The sequence below is a fragment of the Danio rerio genome, chromosome 18, assembly GCF_049306965.1.
Source record: "Danio rerio strain Tuebingen ecotype United States chromosome 18, GRCz12tu, whole genome shotgun sequence".
Taxonomy (NCBI): domain Eukaryota; kingdom Metazoa; phylum Chordata; class Actinopteri; order Cypriniformes; family Danionidae; genus Danio; species Danio rerio.
The window spans coordinates 26,596,775-26,616,949 of NC_133193.1; the positions used below are offsets into that span (position 1 = coordinate 26,596,775).

The 20,175-nt window shown below is 34.6% G+C and overlaps 1 protein-coding gene and 1 long non-coding RNA gene across 5 annotated transcripts in view; both read right to left on the reverse strand.

Annotated features, from left to right (window-relative positions):
• Window positions 1-6,557, reverse strand: part of slco3a1a (solute carrier organic anion transporter family member 3A1a) — a 107,333-nt gene extending 100,776 nt beyond the window's left edge. The window contains exon 1 of one of the 2 annotated variants that reach the window (XR_012393777.1): window positions 6,036-6,557. Coding sequence is in view for 1 of the 2 variants with exons in the window: in NM_001045188.2 (NP_001038653.1) it covers window positions 6,036-6,179 (144 nt within the window). In the remaining variant the exon portion in view is untranslated. The remainder of the gene's footprint in view (window positions 1-6,035) is intronic. The other variant, NM_001045188.2, reaches the window with a different exon arrangement.
• A 3,352-nt stretch (window positions 6,558-9,909) lies between these two features.
• LOC141378836 (uncharacterized) overlaps window positions 9,910-20,175 on the reverse strand; it is a 44,883-nt gene continuing 34,617 nt past the window's right edge. For 2 of the 3 annotated variants that reach the window (XR_012394329.1, XR_012394331.1), the window contains 2 exons: window positions 13,283-13,361; window positions 9,910-10,596 (listed from right to left, as the gene is read on the reverse strand). This is a non-coding gene — a long non-coding RNA (uncharacterized lncRNA). Of the gene's footprint in view, window positions 10,597-13,282; window positions 13,362-18,885; window positions 18,951-20,175 lie in introns of all 3 variants that reach the window. The other variant, XR_012394330.1, reaches the window with a different exon arrangement.

Sequence of the window (20,175 nt, forward strand, 5' to 3'; positions counted from 1 at the left end):
ATTCTTGAGGTTATTCAGATTCTATAATTTGATGTTAAAAAGGTAAATGTCTTAATATATATACAGTGCTCAGCATATATGACTACACCCCTCACAAATCTATCTTTTAAATTCATATTTTAATTAGGAAGCTGTACAATATTTTAATTGTACATGCTGTATACATTAGATTATTAGAAGCATCAGAAGCAAATTCTGGAGCTTATCTAACTAAATAACTTGTTTTAATGGTCCAAAAACTAGTACACCCAAATTTATATATTATAGAAAAATAATAAACACAAATTTTATTATTATTTTTTTTGCAATATTTAACTTGAATTTAATTGTATTTTCTTTCAATTTCTAAATATGTTTGGTGACAAATATATTATTATTTAAATAATATATCTGTTTAACAAATCTATTTTGTTTCAATGCACCAAAATACCAACCCAAGCTCATTCTGAAAACGTGGTCCCGCAGACGTTTCTGGAGACAGCGGAATACGCGTTTATTTTTTTCAAGCGAACGCTGCAGGCCGGTGTGACGCTGTTCCCTTTCGCGCTTGCCTTACCTCCTTGTGGAGGGCTTCCCCGCTGCAACTCGTTTGTCCACTCAGCTCACCGTGTACGTCGGCAGGCTCGAGATGCAGAGAGGAGTTGACCACAGTGACCGGTTTCGAGTCAGGGGAAGAGCGTTTCCAGCAATCAGGTAAGACAAAAACACAATCCCAAAAATTAAGTGAACGAGTTTCGTGACAGGGTGAGAACGTGGTAAAATCCGAAAACAGGGTAGAAAAAAAACAAAAAAAAAACAAATCAGGGCTTTTATTTTTTTGGACGGCTTTTGTAAACTGTTGCTCAGGTTTAGGGAAGCAAGCGGGCGGGCGGGTCGATCAGTAAAATTAGTTGGTTTCAGGGAAGGAGGAGGGCGGGTCGGCCGATTGGCCGGTCGCGCAGTCAATCATCCGGTTAGTCGGACAGCAGCCTCTAGTGGGTTCACGCGAGAACAGTGCGGGCGCGAACCGCACTCGTGAGAGGCATCTGAGGTGTGAAAAAGCGCACAACAGCGGCCTCTCACGGATTGGCAAAAACAAAAACTGCAGCCGTACGTAGCCGCCGGGACATATTCCACGGTCTCCAGAAACGTCCGCGGGACTACGTTTCCACAATGAGCCCGGGTTGCAACATACATTACCTGTAAAATGGGGTATACTCAATTATTCTAAGCACTGTACTATTAAACGTTCTATTGGGTAAATGTCCAGTTATAAAACTTTGACACCGCTGAAATAGAATGTAAATGTCATAGTAAAACGGCTTCAACATTATTTGTGAATTTGTAAATATATATTGCAATGCCAAAAAATTATTAAGGGTCATCTCCATGTATTGCACAATAAGTCGATATACTGAATATTGCAACAGGTTTAGCGGTGGTCAAAATGAATCAGGCCAAAATGTGTTGAAATTTCAAATGCTACTGCATGCTGATAAAATGTATTATATTTTGACCTAAAGCTGGATGATAACCGATTACAAGGTATAATTTTATCTTTATGAGACAATAGCTCATGTTCAATAAATGTTTAACATGCTTCAATGTGAAACTGAGGCCCTGTCCACATGGAGTTTTTGAACATATTTGCTATATACAAAAAAAACATTCTAGATAGAAATTGAACTTGGGAGCAGGGCTGGGCGATATGGCAAAATTGCAATCTCGATAATTATTTTCCATGTTGAACGCTAATGATATATATCGATTTAATTTGTTGATGCTTTTAGATTTAAGACTATCCCGACAATGACTTAAGCCACAACAATTAGAGGGTCCATTAAATGGCATAACATATTTTGAGCTAATAAATTTTCGGTACATCTCTAATATTAACACACTTTTAAATTCCTATTGTTGCACACTTCTGCTGTGTGATTGGCTCTTAGATCAATATTGAGTTAAAAAAAGTCCAGAGCTTATCATTGTTATTAAGATCAATTTTATTGCTGTTTGATATAATATCGTTTATCAGCCCAGCCCTACTTAGGAGAGTGCAACAGCTATTTTTTTAAATCAGGTCCCAGATTGGAAATCCAACACGATGTCACTGCAATTCTTAAACATTTTGATTTAGTCGCTAATTTATTAATCAATTTGTATTTATTTACACAATCTCAATCAAAGATTTTATAAGGATTCACTAATTTCCAAAGGAAGGGTAGGGTTAGGAGTGGGGTTTGGGGATGCGCCAAAAAATCGTCAGTTTTTATATGAACTAAATAAGGGGTCCCCAAACTTTTGCATATGAAGGGCCAAAACCAAACTTGATTGAGGTGGTAGCCCAAAAATAAGTATATCATTAAAGCTGCCATGGTAATTTTGCAATGTATTGATATAAAAAAAAAAAAACTTGAATCGTGTAAATACAGTAACTATACTTTTTACATTTTATAATGAACCTCTTAAAATAGAAACATAAACAGACACATTTATAACACAATGGTGCACCTCCCTGTGCGTTGTGCTCTATCTTCGAGTATCAGCATTTACATTTTTAAAAATCTAATTCACGCACAACATTTAAATGAAACATTTAATTTCAGTTGGCTTTTTTTGTAGCTCAACAATTAAACAAGCAAACAAACAAAAGGTTACGTTAAACTAGAAATGACGATCTCTGTTGAAGGCATTCTCCCTAACCTTCTCATCATTCTAAATCTCTTCTCAGATGGGATGGTTGGCCAAATCAAAGGTTACCATGGGCCAACTTTGGTCCACGGACCCTAGTTTGGGCATCTCTGAATTAGCCACTATTCTGACGATACATAAAATAGTTATGATTCCTCATGAGATCATCTCTGTGGTTGTTCAAAATCCAATGGCACTTCTCGTAAAGCGTGGGGTGTAAACCTGCTATCCTGGCCAAATTCCCTCTCGGCCCTTAACCATCATGGCCAAGTGGATGTTGCACACTGGTGGTGGTGTGGAGAGACCCCCCTCATGATTGTAAAGCACTCCGGGTGTATGGCCATATATTACATTACATTAAATCTGAAAATAAATCTGAATAAATCTGATTTGTGAATATATTCATCTGGTTGACACTACTGTTATGTTAACAAGCCTTTAAACTTGAAAGAGAGATTTGACATTCATCATCATTGATTAAACACATATGAAAAAAATGGGTGCCAATTTTTTTGCCCATATTGCATTGCAATATTTTATCCTTGAACAAATACAGATGGATTTTCTTGTAATGGAAACAATTTCACATGAGAACAATCTTCCATCCTATGTATAAATAACCTAATGTCCCAGACATCACACAAGCTCTCAGAGTTTACAAATGTCTACCATCCGTTTCACACAAATGTTTGCTTCAGTAGGACATCTTTGGAAATATTATGAAGCTGGTTTGTCTAGGGAAAAACCCCAGGGAGGATAAGTTTAGTTTAACGCCCTATCTATCTGTCAAAATAAATCTGGCCAATCTTAACATCTTCCAGTCCCACAAAGTTTTTTGGTTAAAATGACAGAGTTGATTTGGTTTCCAAACATAAGAATTTCCATACGCTGGGAACAAATCCAGTCCACAACAAGTGTACCCCTTTGAGACTGTTCCCATGATGTATTGTGGCTTTCTGGCACAGAGCAAATGATTGTTTCCTTTCCAAATATGGTCTGAGCTCGCACAGACATCAGAGACGTCCCATGGGTATGAAGGACATGGCTGGACAAATCTCTTCCTTATCAAAGATGCTATATAGAGAGGTATCCAACTCACTGGCACCAAGAAATGTGAGCATTTTGTCTTGATATCAGACTCTTTACCAATGAAGCAGATATGACTACAAAGAAGAGACTTTTACAAAGAGACTTATCAAAATAGAAAATACAAACATGATTTGTGTGTTTATCAGAAGAAGGACAAGATAAAAACCTTGCTAGCTGTCTACAAATAGTGAAAAGGTTATCAACAAACAAAGCAATCTCTCTCAGATGCTAAAACAAAATCATTTCCTGCATTTTGTCATGGCCATCTCTAATTATCCTCAGTAGCAGCACTTGCCTTATCGTTGAGTTTAAGAATGCCATGTAATAAAATAAGGTTAAAAATGACATTTGTGCTTCACGCAAATATCAAAAAAGAACTTCATCAAAAAAATAAAAATAAAAAAATCTACCAGATATCAAAAATTGGCTGGTTTTGTATTCTGTTTTTAGTATTATCAATAAAGATTATACTTATTATGGGTCATTCATTCATTCATTTTCTTTTCGGATTAGTCCCTTTATTGATCTGAGGTCGCCACAGCGGAAAAAACCTCCAACTTATCCAGCATATGTTTTACTCAGCAGATGCCCTTCCAGCTGCAACCCATAACTGGGAGACATCCATACACACTCATTCACACACATACACTGTGAACAATTTAGCTTACCCAATTCACTTATAGCTATTCAAATGTTTTTGGACTTGTGGGGGAAACCGGAGCACCTGGAGGAAACCCACGTGAACATGAGGAGAACATGCAAACACAGAAATGCCCAGCCGGGGCTCGAACCAGTGACCTTCTTGTTGTGAGGTGATTGTGCAACCCACTATCCCACCGTAATACTTATTAATGGGTGTAATAATGAACCTTTTTTGATGTTTGAAGTCAAGAATGACCATGTTTTAACAAACAGGAAACTAATATAACATAACGGAAATGTTTGTTAGCACACTCAAACAAATTCTTCCCGAAAGCTTTTTTTTTTTATCAGACCCAAATTTGAAACTTGGGTTACGGTTTTATTATTCCCCCCAGTTTAGAGCTAAACATGTCTTAGAAAATATATACTGATATCTAATATGAAAACATTTTTTATTTTCATTACAATAAACTAAAATTTCCATAACATTTAGTACACCTCACTTTAGTTGATTTAATAGTCTATGTTAAAAAGTGGATAACGTAATAAATAGATTATAATTACAGCATAATTATATTTTTGTACCATAAAATCATAAAAAAATACTTTTTAAAAATATATACTGCGTTCAAATATAGTATATTAATTTCAATTAAACAAAACAATAATCATTTAAGTCATTTAAGTAGAACATGTTTACCAAAATAACTTTTTTATTGTTATTTTTTAAATATAGTATCCATTTAATAAAAGTGATTATAAACTTATACTGAGGAAAATAAACTGTTGTAATTCGATGTAAAACCTAGATGGTATTTTTAAACAGAATGCTGATATAGAAATAGTACATTCCCAACAGTGATGTATGTGATATTATTGTGTGATGGTGTAAAAACATAAACATGAGATCACTCTGAGCCATGAAGGAAAATTTCTGTCACTGAGTTCCACTCATACTCGGTTCTATACCAGCAGAAAGCATATGGCTTTACAAAACACAAAGCTTGACACTCTTGCTAATTTAGAAATATTTTTGGTTGGTGGAACAGCAATAAACATAAAATAACAGTCTGCAACATGTAAGTTTTACTATATTATTTTTTATAGAGAGAGAAAGCTGTTGAAGTAATACTCCAAGCATTGGCAAAACTGATGTGATGACCTGATGCAGAATTTCAGCACTGCTGCTATACATTATTGTTCCAACAGCACTTTGGCTTATATTAAATGATTTTTTACATTAATAGAGGTTTAAAATATCCCACATACGGTTATCTGCCATAGCAGTGCACTAGCCTACAGCCTGCCAGCCAACTTATTCCTCACAGCTATAATCTCTGTTTACATCTGCTGAGGCAGCTATGCTTTACATGAACACTCAGCGATGGGTTCCCTTCTTCACGTCTGTTTCTTTTAAACCCAATGCATGTGCAATGAATAGTTTAAGACCATTATATGATTATGTCACATCCGCGTCACGTTTCATGCCATGCACTAAGTTGCACCGAAGTACAGGAAGGTTAAGGTTGAAGAAAAGGATTAGCGTAAAGCAAATGAGTCAAATAAGTTGAGCAAGTTCGAAAGAGGCAGTCATTTTCAGTCAAAACCAAAAGCAAAACAAAAGCATCGCTTACCAAGTATGCCCCCACTGTGCCCTGTGCCAACATCAGAGCACATTCGGCCACTAAAAATATCTTAATATTCGAGAAACACGAGGGCTTTTTCTTAATATCATCCCGCTGAGGGTCCTCGGAGCTCCTCTGTTTTTTCACCTGCATCCTGAGCGGTAAGCGAAAAACTACTGTAACCTATAAAAAACGCTAAATAAAGCGTGTCTTTATGTATCGGGAACACTCCGACTGTTGTTTACACTCAGACTCCGCGCAGTTTGACAGCTTGCAGACTTTTCATTGAAACTCCGCCGATGAATGGAGACGAAATAAACTCTCCTCCTTTGCTCTCTGTCGCTGAAAGGGAGGATAAATCGACGCTGGTTTTTACTCCAAACATCTTTGTTGTCCTCTGAGTCTGTCCGGGCGGCTGTGCTGTTAGTGTTTGCCCGTATTCCTCCTCCACCATCGCTGGAGTCCGCGGGCTTGATTCTCCGCCTCGGTCATTGTGACTGATGTGTGCGCGCTTCCACCGGACGCCTGACTGACTTCTACTGTAAAAGGCACATGTCTCGGTAGAGGCGCTGTGCAGCAGACACACATAAGCTGAACGCTTTACTGACTCCTATTGTCAAAATATAGGTAGATAGTGATGAATGGCAGAAATAGGGTGTTTTATGAGCAAAATATCTCGTTTTATTTAGTTGATTTTTGATGTTCTCTATTTGTTTCAAGTGGCTTAAATACATTTAATTAAAACATTTCCAATAGGCTATCTGAGGAATTATGCCTATGTGTAACTGTACATAATAAATAACACAAACTTCGGTCAAAATAAATATAGCTATAATATAACATATTCCAGGTCAACAAAAGTGTCTAAAAATTGTTTTGTTGTTGTTTGTATGTTTGTTTTGAGTTCAGACATGCATTAAAAACAACAGTATTGTGAATTGTTAGTATATTTTAAAATGTTATTTATTAATGTGATGGCCATGCTGAATTCAGATCATATTTGAATGATTCAAAATCAACCATGTGTTAATTTTATCATCTCAAGCCAGATAAATGTGACAGCTGCACAATTCGCCTATCAAAAAATCTGGAACCTGACAAAAATTTAAATACTGAAATTGCCTTTAAACTGTCTAAACGAGGGGCCTAGCCATGCACATTAATAAGTAAAAAAACTATTTTTTAAATATAAAGTATTTTTACTGTTGGAAATATACAAAAATAGCTTAATAGTTACAGTGCCCATTATCCTAATAACCTTTGACATAAAAGAAAAATCAATAACTTTGATCCATACAATGCATTTTTGATTATTGCTAAATATGTAACCTTGGAACTTAACTTGGAATAGGATTTTGGTCTCCAGGGTGACATTATTCTGTGGCATATTGATTATTGATTAGGCATGGGGTAAAAGTTTTGAAGTTATAAATGTTTATTGTTGTGGAAAATGTATTTCAAAAATTATTTGATAAATACTATAAATAAAATAAAGCTCACACAAGAAATTAATAAACAAATATATAAATCTTAATTTGACATTCAAATTTAATATTATTAAAAAAGTTAAATTTAGTTTGCTCATTCATTTTTTATTTAGATGCGTATTTGTTTCCATTTGCACATAACTAAATAAAATATTAAAATAAAGTTGGAGATAAACAAAAAATACTTCATAAACTATGTACCTAATATCCTAATAATCTTTGGCATAAAAGAAAAATCAATAACTTTGATCCATACAATGTATTTTTGGTTATTGCTAAAAATATACCCTTGGATTTTAAGACTTATTTTGGGATCCAGGGTCACAATATTCTGAGACATACTAAACATTTATGAGGCATGTGGAAGAAGTTTCAGTAAATTTTTGAAGTTATGAAAATTTATTGTTGTGAAAAGTGTATAAAAATTTGTTTTTTAAATATTCTGAATAAAATAAAGGACGTGGAAGAAATTTCACGATTAAATTTGATGTTATAAAAATATCAAGCTTGATTTAGTTTTCACGATTTTTAATTTATTCAGTTGCTTAATTGTTTTCATTTGCACATCACTAAACAAAATATTGATATAAAGTTGGAAACATACAAAAATAGCTTAATGGAGCATGCTATTTATTTTTTATGCTATTTTTATTCTTTTTTATTCTATTTTTTTTTTGGTGTTGGTGATTGCCAAAAATAAGTGTACATCTTATGACAGCCTTTGTGCTCCAGGGTCACCTATTTTTTGGCATAAACGATTTGTTATGACACAACATGGTCTTTTTTAAAAATTCAGTGATTAATAAAGCATTTAAAAGAACAGCTTTAATTTGAATGAAGAATATAACATATAAGCCTTTACTGTAACTTTTGATCATTGATGAGGCATGATGAAAAAGTAACAGTGACTTTTCTGAAGTTTTTTGTTGTGGGAAATGTATATAAAAATCTAATTTCAAATATTTTGAATTAAACAAAGCACACACAAAAATAATGATAAAGTAATAATAAACAAATAAATATATCTTACTTTGACAATAAAATCCGAGGTTGGCATAGCTTTCAGAAGATTTTTGTTTGCTTGCTTATTAATTTGTTTGTTTGTTTCCATTTCTCACTCTCAATTTGATCATTTAATTGCATATTATATTATTGCAGCAAATAGGCACCACTAATTGATCTGTATATACCAGGCCTTTGTTTTGTGGCAGTATGGCACCAGTGGTCACACTTAAAGTAAAAACACGCTGTTCTGGTCAGAGTTTGGAGGAAGAAGAGTGTGAAATTGTGATGAGTAGGCAGAGGCTGACACTCAGAATTCACACTGATGACAAATGCTGTGTTTGGGTTACCATAGCAAACAAATTATAGCAAGGGTTAAGTGACAAAAGCCTGTTTATTAACTTGTGTTGTTATCAGAGCAAAATACAGTAGTTAAATAGTTATTAAACTAATAATTGAATAGTAATGCTTGTAATAATTGTTTGAACAATGGATTGTCAGTATATCATTGATTCATTTTCTTTTCGGCTTAGTCCCTTTATTAATCTGAGGTCGTCACAGCAGAATGAACCACCAACGTATCCAGCATATCTCCAGCGGATTCCCTTCCAGCTGCAACCCATCACTGAGAAACATCCATACACAACCATTCACACTCATACACTATGGACAATTTAGCTTACCCAATTCATCTAAACAGCATGTCTTTAGACTTGTAGGAGAAACTGGAGCACCCGGAGGAAACCCACACTAACACGGGGAGAACATGCAAACTTTACACAGAAATGCCAACTGAGGTGCTCGAAGCTCGAGCTGTGAGGTGATTGTGCTACCCACTGTGCCACTGTGCTGCCCTGTCAGTAAATCAAACAGGGCAATTATTATTAACTCAAAACAAACAAACAAAAAAAAAAAATCTTGTTGTTTTAACTCAAACTTGGGTAAATAAAGACAAACCAAAAAGCAGTGGCTTTATCACTGTTTAACTCAAATAAGAAGCACTAAAGATAAAACTGACAACTCCACACTATAAGATGAAGATAAAATCTAAAAACTGAACTTAAATTTATGTAAGAAATAATAAAAAAGTACTTAAAACAATAAAATGGTAATAAACATGACCAACTCATCATCTCAAAATGACAAAAAACTGATATAGTTCAAATAAAAGACAATTAATATTGGTATAAAATATAACAATGTAAAACTGTTGGTATATTGATATATAGGGAGGCTAAAATAACAATGGTATCATGAATATTGTAATTAAGAATGCATTTTGGATGTCCTGCATTTAGTTTTTTCATCAGGATATGAGTCAGGTTTGTGGGTGTACTAGTCTAAATGGTGAAAACAATTTTAAAATAGACCAAATATAAACATGACTACTGCTATCGCTCTGTAGAGATTTTATTCATAGGTTTAGGGATTGACAGTGGAAACAGTTACTGGTATAAATTGTATTCACATTCACAACGGGGGAAAATTCAAAGAAAAAATCAATGCTTGGCATTGATTGCAGCGATGACATCAATGGTCTTAAACACTATTTAATGCTTATGGAACAAGTGGTATGTTTCCCATGAGGTCGATATTTCAGCACTGTTGTGAACAGAAAAAAGCAAAGACACTAAATCTCAATCGGATACTGCAGAAGATTTGCTAAACTAACCAACACTCCACTCACACTGCACAAATAATGTCTCTACAGCACAAAAATATGATAGAGCATTTATTTTATGTAATGTCAAGTTATAACAATGCCAGGTTAGATCATGGACATTTACGCATTGTAGACAAGTGTTTTGCAGTTTTTCAGCTGTTAAATGGATGGCTATATGTGTATTTAGATTCACCATGCAGTTTTTTATGCACACAAATCTAATCCACTTAAAAAATAAATAAATAAATAAAAATAAAAACATTACATCAATGTTTCAGGCAGACCCTTGACATGTTAGCATCCATTAGTAGATGCAAAACATGCATTAAAGTAAGTTGCTAGAGGGGAAAAGACATCTTCACAGTATAAGAAACCCCCTGACAATCTTCCATATGGTCCATGCATTTTGCATGAGGATCTAAGGAGAGAAAAAAAAAGGAAAAATATACAGAAAAGAACAGCTTTAAATTCTGGATTATTTTTAATATATTGTCACAAATTACATTATCACAAGTTGTCAAAAAAGGGTCAAAAAACTCAAATGAAATAGAAGAAATGATAACACTCAAAATTGCAACGTATATTTTACATTTGGTCAGTTTAGTGGCTAATTCAGTTCAGTCATACGAATATGTACGATTTTGTAGCATCCCATTCCAACAGCCCAACGACAGAATCTAAGGTTAAATGCTTGAAAGCCTTTTTAGCGATTACGAAAAAAATTTTGGTTGTTTATTAGAATTTATTTATTTATTCAACTCAGAGTTCAGTCTGACTCCAATTTTGATTAATTCCAATTTGTTGGAATATATCAAATTAAATCAAATCAAATCATATCAAATCAAATTAAATCATATCATATCATATCATATCATATCACATCATAACATATCATATCATATCATATCATATCATATCATATCATATCACATCATATCATATCATATCATATCATATCATATCATATCATATATCAAATCAAATCACTTTTATTGTCACATCATCAGCTGTACGTGTGCCATGATGAGTGAAAAGCTTAGGTGATGGCTCCAGACAGTACAAAACACAGATAGTGCAAATAAAATGACAATGCAAATACAACGACAGTGCAAATACAACGACAATGTGAAATTGACAACGATATGTACAATGAATGGGTGTCCACATAGTTGTAGGGAGTATTGTTTCAAGTATGGATTGGTTAAAGTGCAGTGCATGCTACATATTGATGGTGCACAGTGAGGGGTATGGAAGAGTCTGTGTTGTGTGTGTTAAGTATTCATCAGCCTGATAGTTTGAGGGAAGAAACTGATGTTTTAAGCTGTTAGCATTATTAGTTGTGATACAATTAAGATTTAGATATTTTCTTGGGTCCAATGTTCTTAACTGTATGTTCATTAGGGACCAAACGCTGCTTAGAGTTCCACGCCCCCAGGATTGCGTTTCTTCTCACGGACAATATCTCAACACTCTGAAGTTAGTTTGAGGATAGGGTTAACTAATACTCAAGTAGTCTGGTTGCCTCCTGCTCACTCATACTAAAAGAGTAGGGAATTTAGCAGGGTCGAAGTAGCCCAGGAGTTTCTAGCCTTAGATTGGCCCACTTCAGTTCACGACTGACTATATTAAAATAACAGTTTCTGTCATTTGCACAGTACTTCAGTGAAGACATTTAAACAGTTAACACAATGTATTATTTCATAGTACAAGAATCTATTTTATGTATGTAAGAATTAGAGCTTATTAATATCCAAACATTGAAAGGAAAAAAAAAATCAAATAAATACAATTATATATTAAGCTATACAGTATGTATAAAATAAAGATTAAAATTAAATGTATTGACATTTTTTAATGACACTGTCATGTCTCAAGGAAACAGCTGCTTTATAACTTTAAACACTTTTCATAATATTTTTAAAACACCACATTGTCCTTTTCTGCAATATCTGAATATATATTCTGTGAAAACTTGTTTCAGAGAAATCCAGTCCTTAAACACAAATAAAAAACAAGTAATGCACTGTTAAGACATTTTAACCACAGTATTACTTTCTAATGATGGCTTTGTCTGTTTTCCTCTTTTTAGATTTCTGATTAAGTTAAGTCAGATTTATTAAAGGTGCAGTAGGTAATCTTTCACAATGCTAGCAGCTTAGCATAAATCTCTGAATCACAGTCCCTCCCCTGCAGTCTAGAGCCACACCTCCTTAAACACGAGCACAGCAAAAGAACCCTCTCTCATGTGTTAAAAGAGACTAGTGCTTGTCTTGGCAAGCAAGCCAAACTGACATGCTATTTCAGAGTGAATATTTAGAGTTGCATGGTAAACAATATAGGAAAACTAGGCAGAATAGCAATATTTACTTGTGTTTTGTTGTTAAACTAATTAAAATCTACATTACAGATGCTGTAAAAGGTCCCTTATGAAACTGAAAATAGTCTTATCAATCTTTTATCGGAAGATTTTAGTGGCTGAACAACACTTCTGTGAAGATATAACCCGTTTGTAACAACAACATCTAACGTTACATCAGCTTTGCGTGAAGCTAAAATAGTTTTAAAACAAAACATTACCTGTCTAAGAGAAATCCTTCAGCCACTGTTTCATCCTTTCTCCAGCGTGCAAAGGTAACTCCAATATTGATTTAGGTTTTTAAAAAGTTTTGAAAAAAAAAAAAGTTCCCCTCTTTCATGAAAGTGCGGCACCAACAGCGGTCGGTGAAGATGTGTACAAACGGCTGAGCAGTTGTTCAAATCTGCATTTGCTGACAGACAGCTTCGCCTATTTATCGGAATTATGAGAGATGTCGGTCCAACTCTATTTAATTGCATGAACATTTTTTAGTTTTATGCCTCACCCAAAATATAAAAATACATATAAATACATTCAGATCATTTACTGAAATGATTACTATTGGACTGTGAAGAAGAGACTTTCAATCAGCACAACAAAAACTGCTTCTGAAGACAATCACCTACTGTACCTTTAATGTAGGGAATCATCTGATTTCATTAAATGTCTCAAGGCATTTTTCAATGAGCAGGTGTAATATAAATTAATATTAAAAATTCAAATTATATTCATTCAGTGACAATCCTACCTGACTGGTGCTTGGTAACATTACGGGACCTCTTCACTGTTAACAGCAAACTGGACAAGAGGCTGCTGCTGCTGAAGAGCTACAATACAAGAGAAAGTTGGTACATAAACGGTGGCTTGCAGACTTCATTGTTTTGCACTGCTCCTAACTAGCTTAACGTTAACTTACTGGCAGTTTCATCATCTTCATGTGTTGTTGTACTCTCACTGCCACCGGTTTTAACCAAAAAATGTACTCAGCTTTTAAAATTCTGGCCTTTTCAGTACCACCTTCGTGCTTTCTATTGTCCTTTTTTTTTATCTTTCGAGGATCAACACTTAACAAATGATTTTGCTGATGAGCAAGGTTCCCCTGTTGGGGAGTGAAATGATAATTATCTTAACCTGTAGGCTGCATTCTGCTCGTGTAATAATAAAAATAAATAAAAAAGAGTGGAGCTGTGGTAAAATAATTAATAAAAAGACTGAGGCTATGGTCAAATGAGCAAATAAACAAATGAAAGAAAAAAAAGACTGCTGAGAGTGCAGGCAGCTAGGGACACTGGCCCTCGCGGCCAAAAAATGGACCTGCTCACCAGGAGTACTCCCAGTCCTCCGATTAGCCAATCCAGCCCTGAAATTTAGTCATTTTCATACAACTTGCTAATATCACTAAATAAATGGTTACATGGTCTTAATGCTGCCTCGCTGCATACAGTCAAGTGCGCCTTAAAAATCGTTAAAATCATGTTACATCATAGCGGTAATGCAGACTCCACTTAATTTAGTAGATACAATGAATTCTGAAAAACTAATCAAAAAGGCTAAAATTTCTTTCCAGGTAGTAAGTGTATCATGCCAATTACAGAATCAAACAATAAAAGCCAATTCAGAATTAAATGCACAACATCATATAATCAAAGATAAATCTAGGCCTCGTTTACACTGTCAGGTCTTGATGCCCAGTTCTGATTTGTTGCCTATATCGAATTTGCTTGCCTTTCCATTTACACGTTCTTTTAAATGTGACCCATATCCAATTTATGTGTTTACACTTGCCATACAATTTAAAATGTCCCACAAGCTAGGAGGGTTCCAGCATCTATGCCACACTAGTGACGATGAAAGAAATTGTCTTATATTAGCTCTGTGAAATATGCAAAGTTCGCCCAACTTGATTTTGAGGCGGAGGTGAAGAGAAAAGGGCCGTCATTGTAGCTTGTTCCGTGTCCCACCATTTAAGGGAATTTGTGTGTAAGAGATAAATCTCAGGTCTGGTGGGAGCAAACTGTGGTGACTGACCACTTTTCTCCTCCATGTTTCCTCTGTTGTTGCGGTTTACCTTGTCAGCATCTCCACAAACGCTTTTCCTTCTACGTCATTAAACCACGAAGTACCACATTATCGCAAGTTTAATGATGTACAAAACGGACTGCCTCATCAAATTCTACCTGTTTACATGATAGTAGCATCGTCACATATCCAATTTATATCTGATTTATTTCCACACATGAAGGAGGCCTGAAACTAATCTCTGAATATCTGAATGTATGTTTTTTTTTTTTTTTTTTTTTGTGTTTACGCAGTCACAGAACAGATCCGATCTGTGTCACATATGGAATCGGAATTGGGTCACATTTAACTGGCAGTGTAAATGGGGTTTAAGAGTATAGTGAAAGTCAAAATTTTACATATGTTGAGCTTGAGAGCTCTTCACTACGGGCCGGTCTGGATATAGACCGAGACATTTTGTCCTTCTCTTTAAATGCCTTTGAAAAGCAATCAAGGGTAATGAATGGTTATTTTGCCAAAGTTAACCAGTGACTTAAAGATTTCCTCATCTTTCATTTGTTCAAAATTTATCAAAGATAGTGAACAAAACCTTGTTACCAGTCACACCTGAGCATTTATCAATACCAGAGGGGAAGGCAAGTTCAAACAAGAGGGCAAAGTTCATCCTGGGAATTTTTCTTTAGATTTCAGAGTTTTTGTTGTTTTATTAAATGGCACATTTAAATCTGAGCAGCCCGCCCTGAATCCCGACCATGATTAGTTTATTAGCAAACCATACTAAATTGTACAAATAAGATTCATATGAATTAGCCACTAAATCAAAAAGTTATGAATTGGCTTGAGATTTTTCGTGAAGTCACCTGTAACAAAGTTTTCTTTCTCTTTATTTTGTGTCCTGACTGGCCACAGTAGTTTGATTCTGTCTATACCAGACAAGCCAAAGTGAACATACCAGATTTATTAGTCCTGCTGTGTGAAGTAGTGTGGGCGCTACAGTAGGAATGCATCAGAAACAGAGCTGAGCATTGGTTTGCTACCAAAAACTTAACAGATTTCATAATATTTTGCAGAAATGTTATCATGGACACACCTGCGTGATAACAGTTCTTCAAATATTCTGATATTTCTTGCACATTTTGCAACACTGCTGATTTGTGAAGTGTGGCTGTAAAAGCATGTTTGTTTTTTAAGATTTATGCAAGCTGTTAATAAGTTGTTAAATAAAAGATCCGATAAGCTATGAGGTTAATTCAGATTGGAAAATGGTATCACTAAACCTTGGTATTAAACTGATGCTTGTGAAGTGAGACAAAATTACATTTGCTGAACCTGTGCAAACACTTTATTTCATAGCTTGTTTTCTACACACGTTTCATACATGAGAGCCCGTTCAAAAGAAATACACATCTGTAACTTTATCACCATTCTGAAGTTTTCTCACAACTCAAAGATTATTTGTCAAAATTGTAAACTAGATGTAAACCAGACTCAAAATTGCAATAAAACAATATTTATTTATTTATTATTTATTTATTTATTTATTTATTTATTTATTTATTTATTTATTTATTTATTTATTTATTTATTTATTTATAAATAATTTATAAATAAATAAATAAATGTATTATTTGTCTGTCTGTCTGTCTGACAACCAGTCAATCAATCAATCAATCAATCAATCAATCAATCAATCATTTAAACATTTATATCTCAGAAATCCAATATTTCCCCCGTTAAATATGGAAAATGTATCTAGTTTAGATCATTTAATTTTGATGTAATTTTATCAACCAGGACATTAATCCTTATAATTGTGATTTTATATGGGGTTTCCTGCAATTCTGACTTTAATTCATTCATTCATTTATTTATTTTCTTGTCTGCTTAGTCCCTTTATTAATTCAGGGTCGCCACTGCAGAATGAATCGTCAACTTATCCAGCACATTTTTACGCAGTGGATGCCCTTCCAGCCACAACCCATCTCTGGGAAACATCCACACACACACATCCACACACACACTTATACGCTACGGACAATTTAGCCTACCCAATTCATCTGTACCGCATGTCTTTGGACTGTGGGGGAAACCGGAGCACCAGGAGGAAACCCACGCGAACGCAGGGAGAACATGCAAACTCCACACAGAAACGCCTACTGAGCCGAGGATCAAACCATCGAACCAGCAACCTTCTTGCTGTGAGGTGACAGCACTACTTACTGCGCCTTTAGGTGACATTAATTTGCGCAATTAAAAGAGTTAAAATTAGTTATATTACAATTATCTCTTTTCTTTATCCAATCTGAACTATGAAATGCAAACCTGCAACTGAAAAATAATCTAAAATTGGAAGAAATGAAAAAACTAAGCAATTTTCTTATTTATTTTTACTTTGCTGTAGAAACCAGCTTCCATATATATATATGAGTTCTTCACATCGCAAGTGAAAAAGCTACAGATCAAGTTTCGCATGTCAAAAAAGTCATACTTAAACGTAAAGTATTAAGATAGGTATCTGAAGTACCAATAATCAAAATGGCCTTTAAGTGGACTGACTTGCCTTATAAAGTAGTTACTCATTTCAAACAGCCCAGTGAAAAAAAATATTATTGGAAGTCTTTGAAATGCTTTGATTTTGATGATGTATTTGTATATCCATACAGTGTGTACAGTACAATCATGCTAGATTAACACACAGCAACACAACTTCTAAAATTGTAACTTTACTCTCCAAACATAGAATTCTAAGAAAGAATAAATATTTAAAGGCTCTTTCTGGAAAAGTGCTTTACTTTTATCATACGGACTGGCCGGGCAAAGGTTACATCATTACACAAGCAAACAATATATACATCTGCACAGTTTCCTAAATTAGAACTCTGAATTCGGAAACACATTTGAAACTGGTGTCTTCTAGGGAATTAAAGGTGCTAAAGGTATTTGAAAAAATATATATTACATAACAGATGAACTTGTGGTACTGCATCAAAAGATCCATTATTACAGAAAAACACATATTTGTGTGAAACAAAGGGTGTGAAACAAAATGATGTTCACACAGTGACCAAAATATCAGACACACACACTTCCTGCTCTCCTGAAGTTATTTTCCACTCCTCATTCCATGGAAACTCCCTTTATACAAACAGAGAGATACAAATACTTGACATGTTTCCTGTAACGGTCTCATGGAGCTGTATTATATGTGTGCAAATATAATATATTGTATTTTCACAGGTGTGTGTGTTTATACTTATTAAAGAAAAAAATATTACATTTTGATTGAAGAGGGTGTTCATAAATCTGTCATGAAACCTTTATAACATGACATCATGAATATTAATGAGAATTTATGCATGCTTTTGACAACTGTTATTACGTGCCATTTGAAATGCAAAGTTGACATTTTTTAAGACAGACTTAGATTTATGACAACTTGTCATAAATCTGTCATAAATTTGATTGTCATGAGGTCAATATAATTGTGTTGTAAAGTTTATAATCTTTATAAAATTGATTTAAATTAATTTCATTATTTTTGTTGATATTTTTTTGACCTCAGCTTCAGTTGAAATATTTTGTCATTATAAACTTTATTAAATGAAAAGGAAAAAAATTTACTAAAATTCATTTTGTTCCACTGAAAAAAGTTATTAGAATAATGTTAATGATACGTGTCATTCTGGTTTAGGTATACTCTAATTGATATGTTCTGGTTCTGCCCTTCTCTGCTTTTGTTTTGTAGGCAAATTTTTGTCTCATCTGCGATTACTGCTGTTGATAGTCCACCTTGTTCAATTATTAGTTTATTTGGGGTTCTCCCGCCTGGCCACACTTTAGCTTCTCATTTTGCAGACTTTGTAGCTTTTTTAACCCTTCTGAAGCAATGTTCTGCACAGTTTGCCGTCAGCTTGGCAAGTCAGTCTTCTTTTTTTTTTTTTTTTGCAAAAAAATACCTGCACATTTTCTATACTGCTATATTTTACTACAAAAAAAAAATAAATAAATTAAAAAAAAAAAAAAAAAAAAAAATATATATATATATATATATATATATATATATATATATATATATATATATATATATATATATATATATATATATATATATATATATATATATTAAACATTTAAATTCTAGATTCACAGATGTTATTTTTGACACTTGTTTCAAATGCAACAAAGGCTCATTCTGAAAATGTAGTCCTACACGTTTCTGGAGACAGCAAATTTTGCAGCCAGAGGTACGTATGGCTGCATTTCATTTTTCAAATGAACGAGACCGGGCGGTATGACGCCATTCCTTTTTGCGCTTACCAGCTCACCTCTTACCTTAATATGAACAGCTGTCCTGCTGTAGCCAGTTTGTCCGTTAGCTCACCATGTACGTCGGTGGACTTGAGACGCAGAGAGGAGTTGACCACGATGACGGGTTTGAGTTCGGTGAAAAAGCAGATAAGACAAAAACAGAATCCAAAAAATAAAATAAAGAAGTAAATAACAGTGTGAGAATGTGGTAAAATCTGAAAATGTGGCAAAAATCAGACGAGGGCTTTTCTTTTTCTGTATTACTTTTGAAAGTTGTTGTTTGGGATTAGGGAAGTGGGGGCGGGTCAATCGATATAATTGGTTAGGTTTATATGTCCTCCTCACATTTAGAAACAGACAATTTAGAAAGAGGTCATTAATAATTATGTTAATATAAACTTTTGGATGTCACACAGCTGTCCCCCCACTTTTAAAATGTCTGCTACGCCCCTGACCTTTAGCTATACAGTCGAAAGCTTTTCATTTGTCTTTCTGCAGTTAATGTACTTTTGAAAAATGCTTAACCAAACTTGTTGCGTTTGTTGCAACGGGCATTGCCGGTGCCCACTCGGGAAATGCAACCTGTTTGGTTCTCTCCGCCACTCCGCAAGCTTACGAGCTGTGTTTGTGTGCGAGTCTGTGTTGTGAGCGTGTTACTTAGCGTGAGCCTCCGCTGAGTGCGCGCACACAGCCAAGAACTGTGAAGGCTTTTACACTTGATGCGCTCCCTGGAAAGACAAGCATTTCTCATGTGAGAAATATCGCAAATTAGAAAAGTTGGCCAGTTAAATATGCAACTGTATGTAATGTTAATTCAGCAATAATTCTCTAGTACTGATAGCAGAACTGTCAACGTCAGAGCTTATTGATATTTTGGCCTTATATAATTTAGTACTGATACCGCTAAAGTACAGAGTTTCGATACCCATCCCTAGAGAAGGGTGGGTCAGTCAATTGGTCGGTCAGTCAGTCAGTCAGTCAGTCAGTCAGTCAGTCAGTCAGTCAGTCAAACAGTCAGTTGACAGCGGCCTCTGGTGGGTTTATGCTAGAACAGCAGCCACGAATGGCACTCGCAAGAGAAATTTGAGATTTAAAAAAAGCATACATAGCGGCCTCTCGTGGATTCGTGAAAACAAAAGCTGCCAAAAAACATACCTCCTAGGACATATTTCGCAGTCTCCAGAACTTTATATAGAGGTAAGTTTTCAGAATGAGCCTGAGTTGGTAAAATATGTGGCTAAAAATAGCTATTAACTTTTTCTTTCTTTTGTATTTTCTCTTTTTTTTTGTTAAAATTTTGGCAGGGCAAGTAAA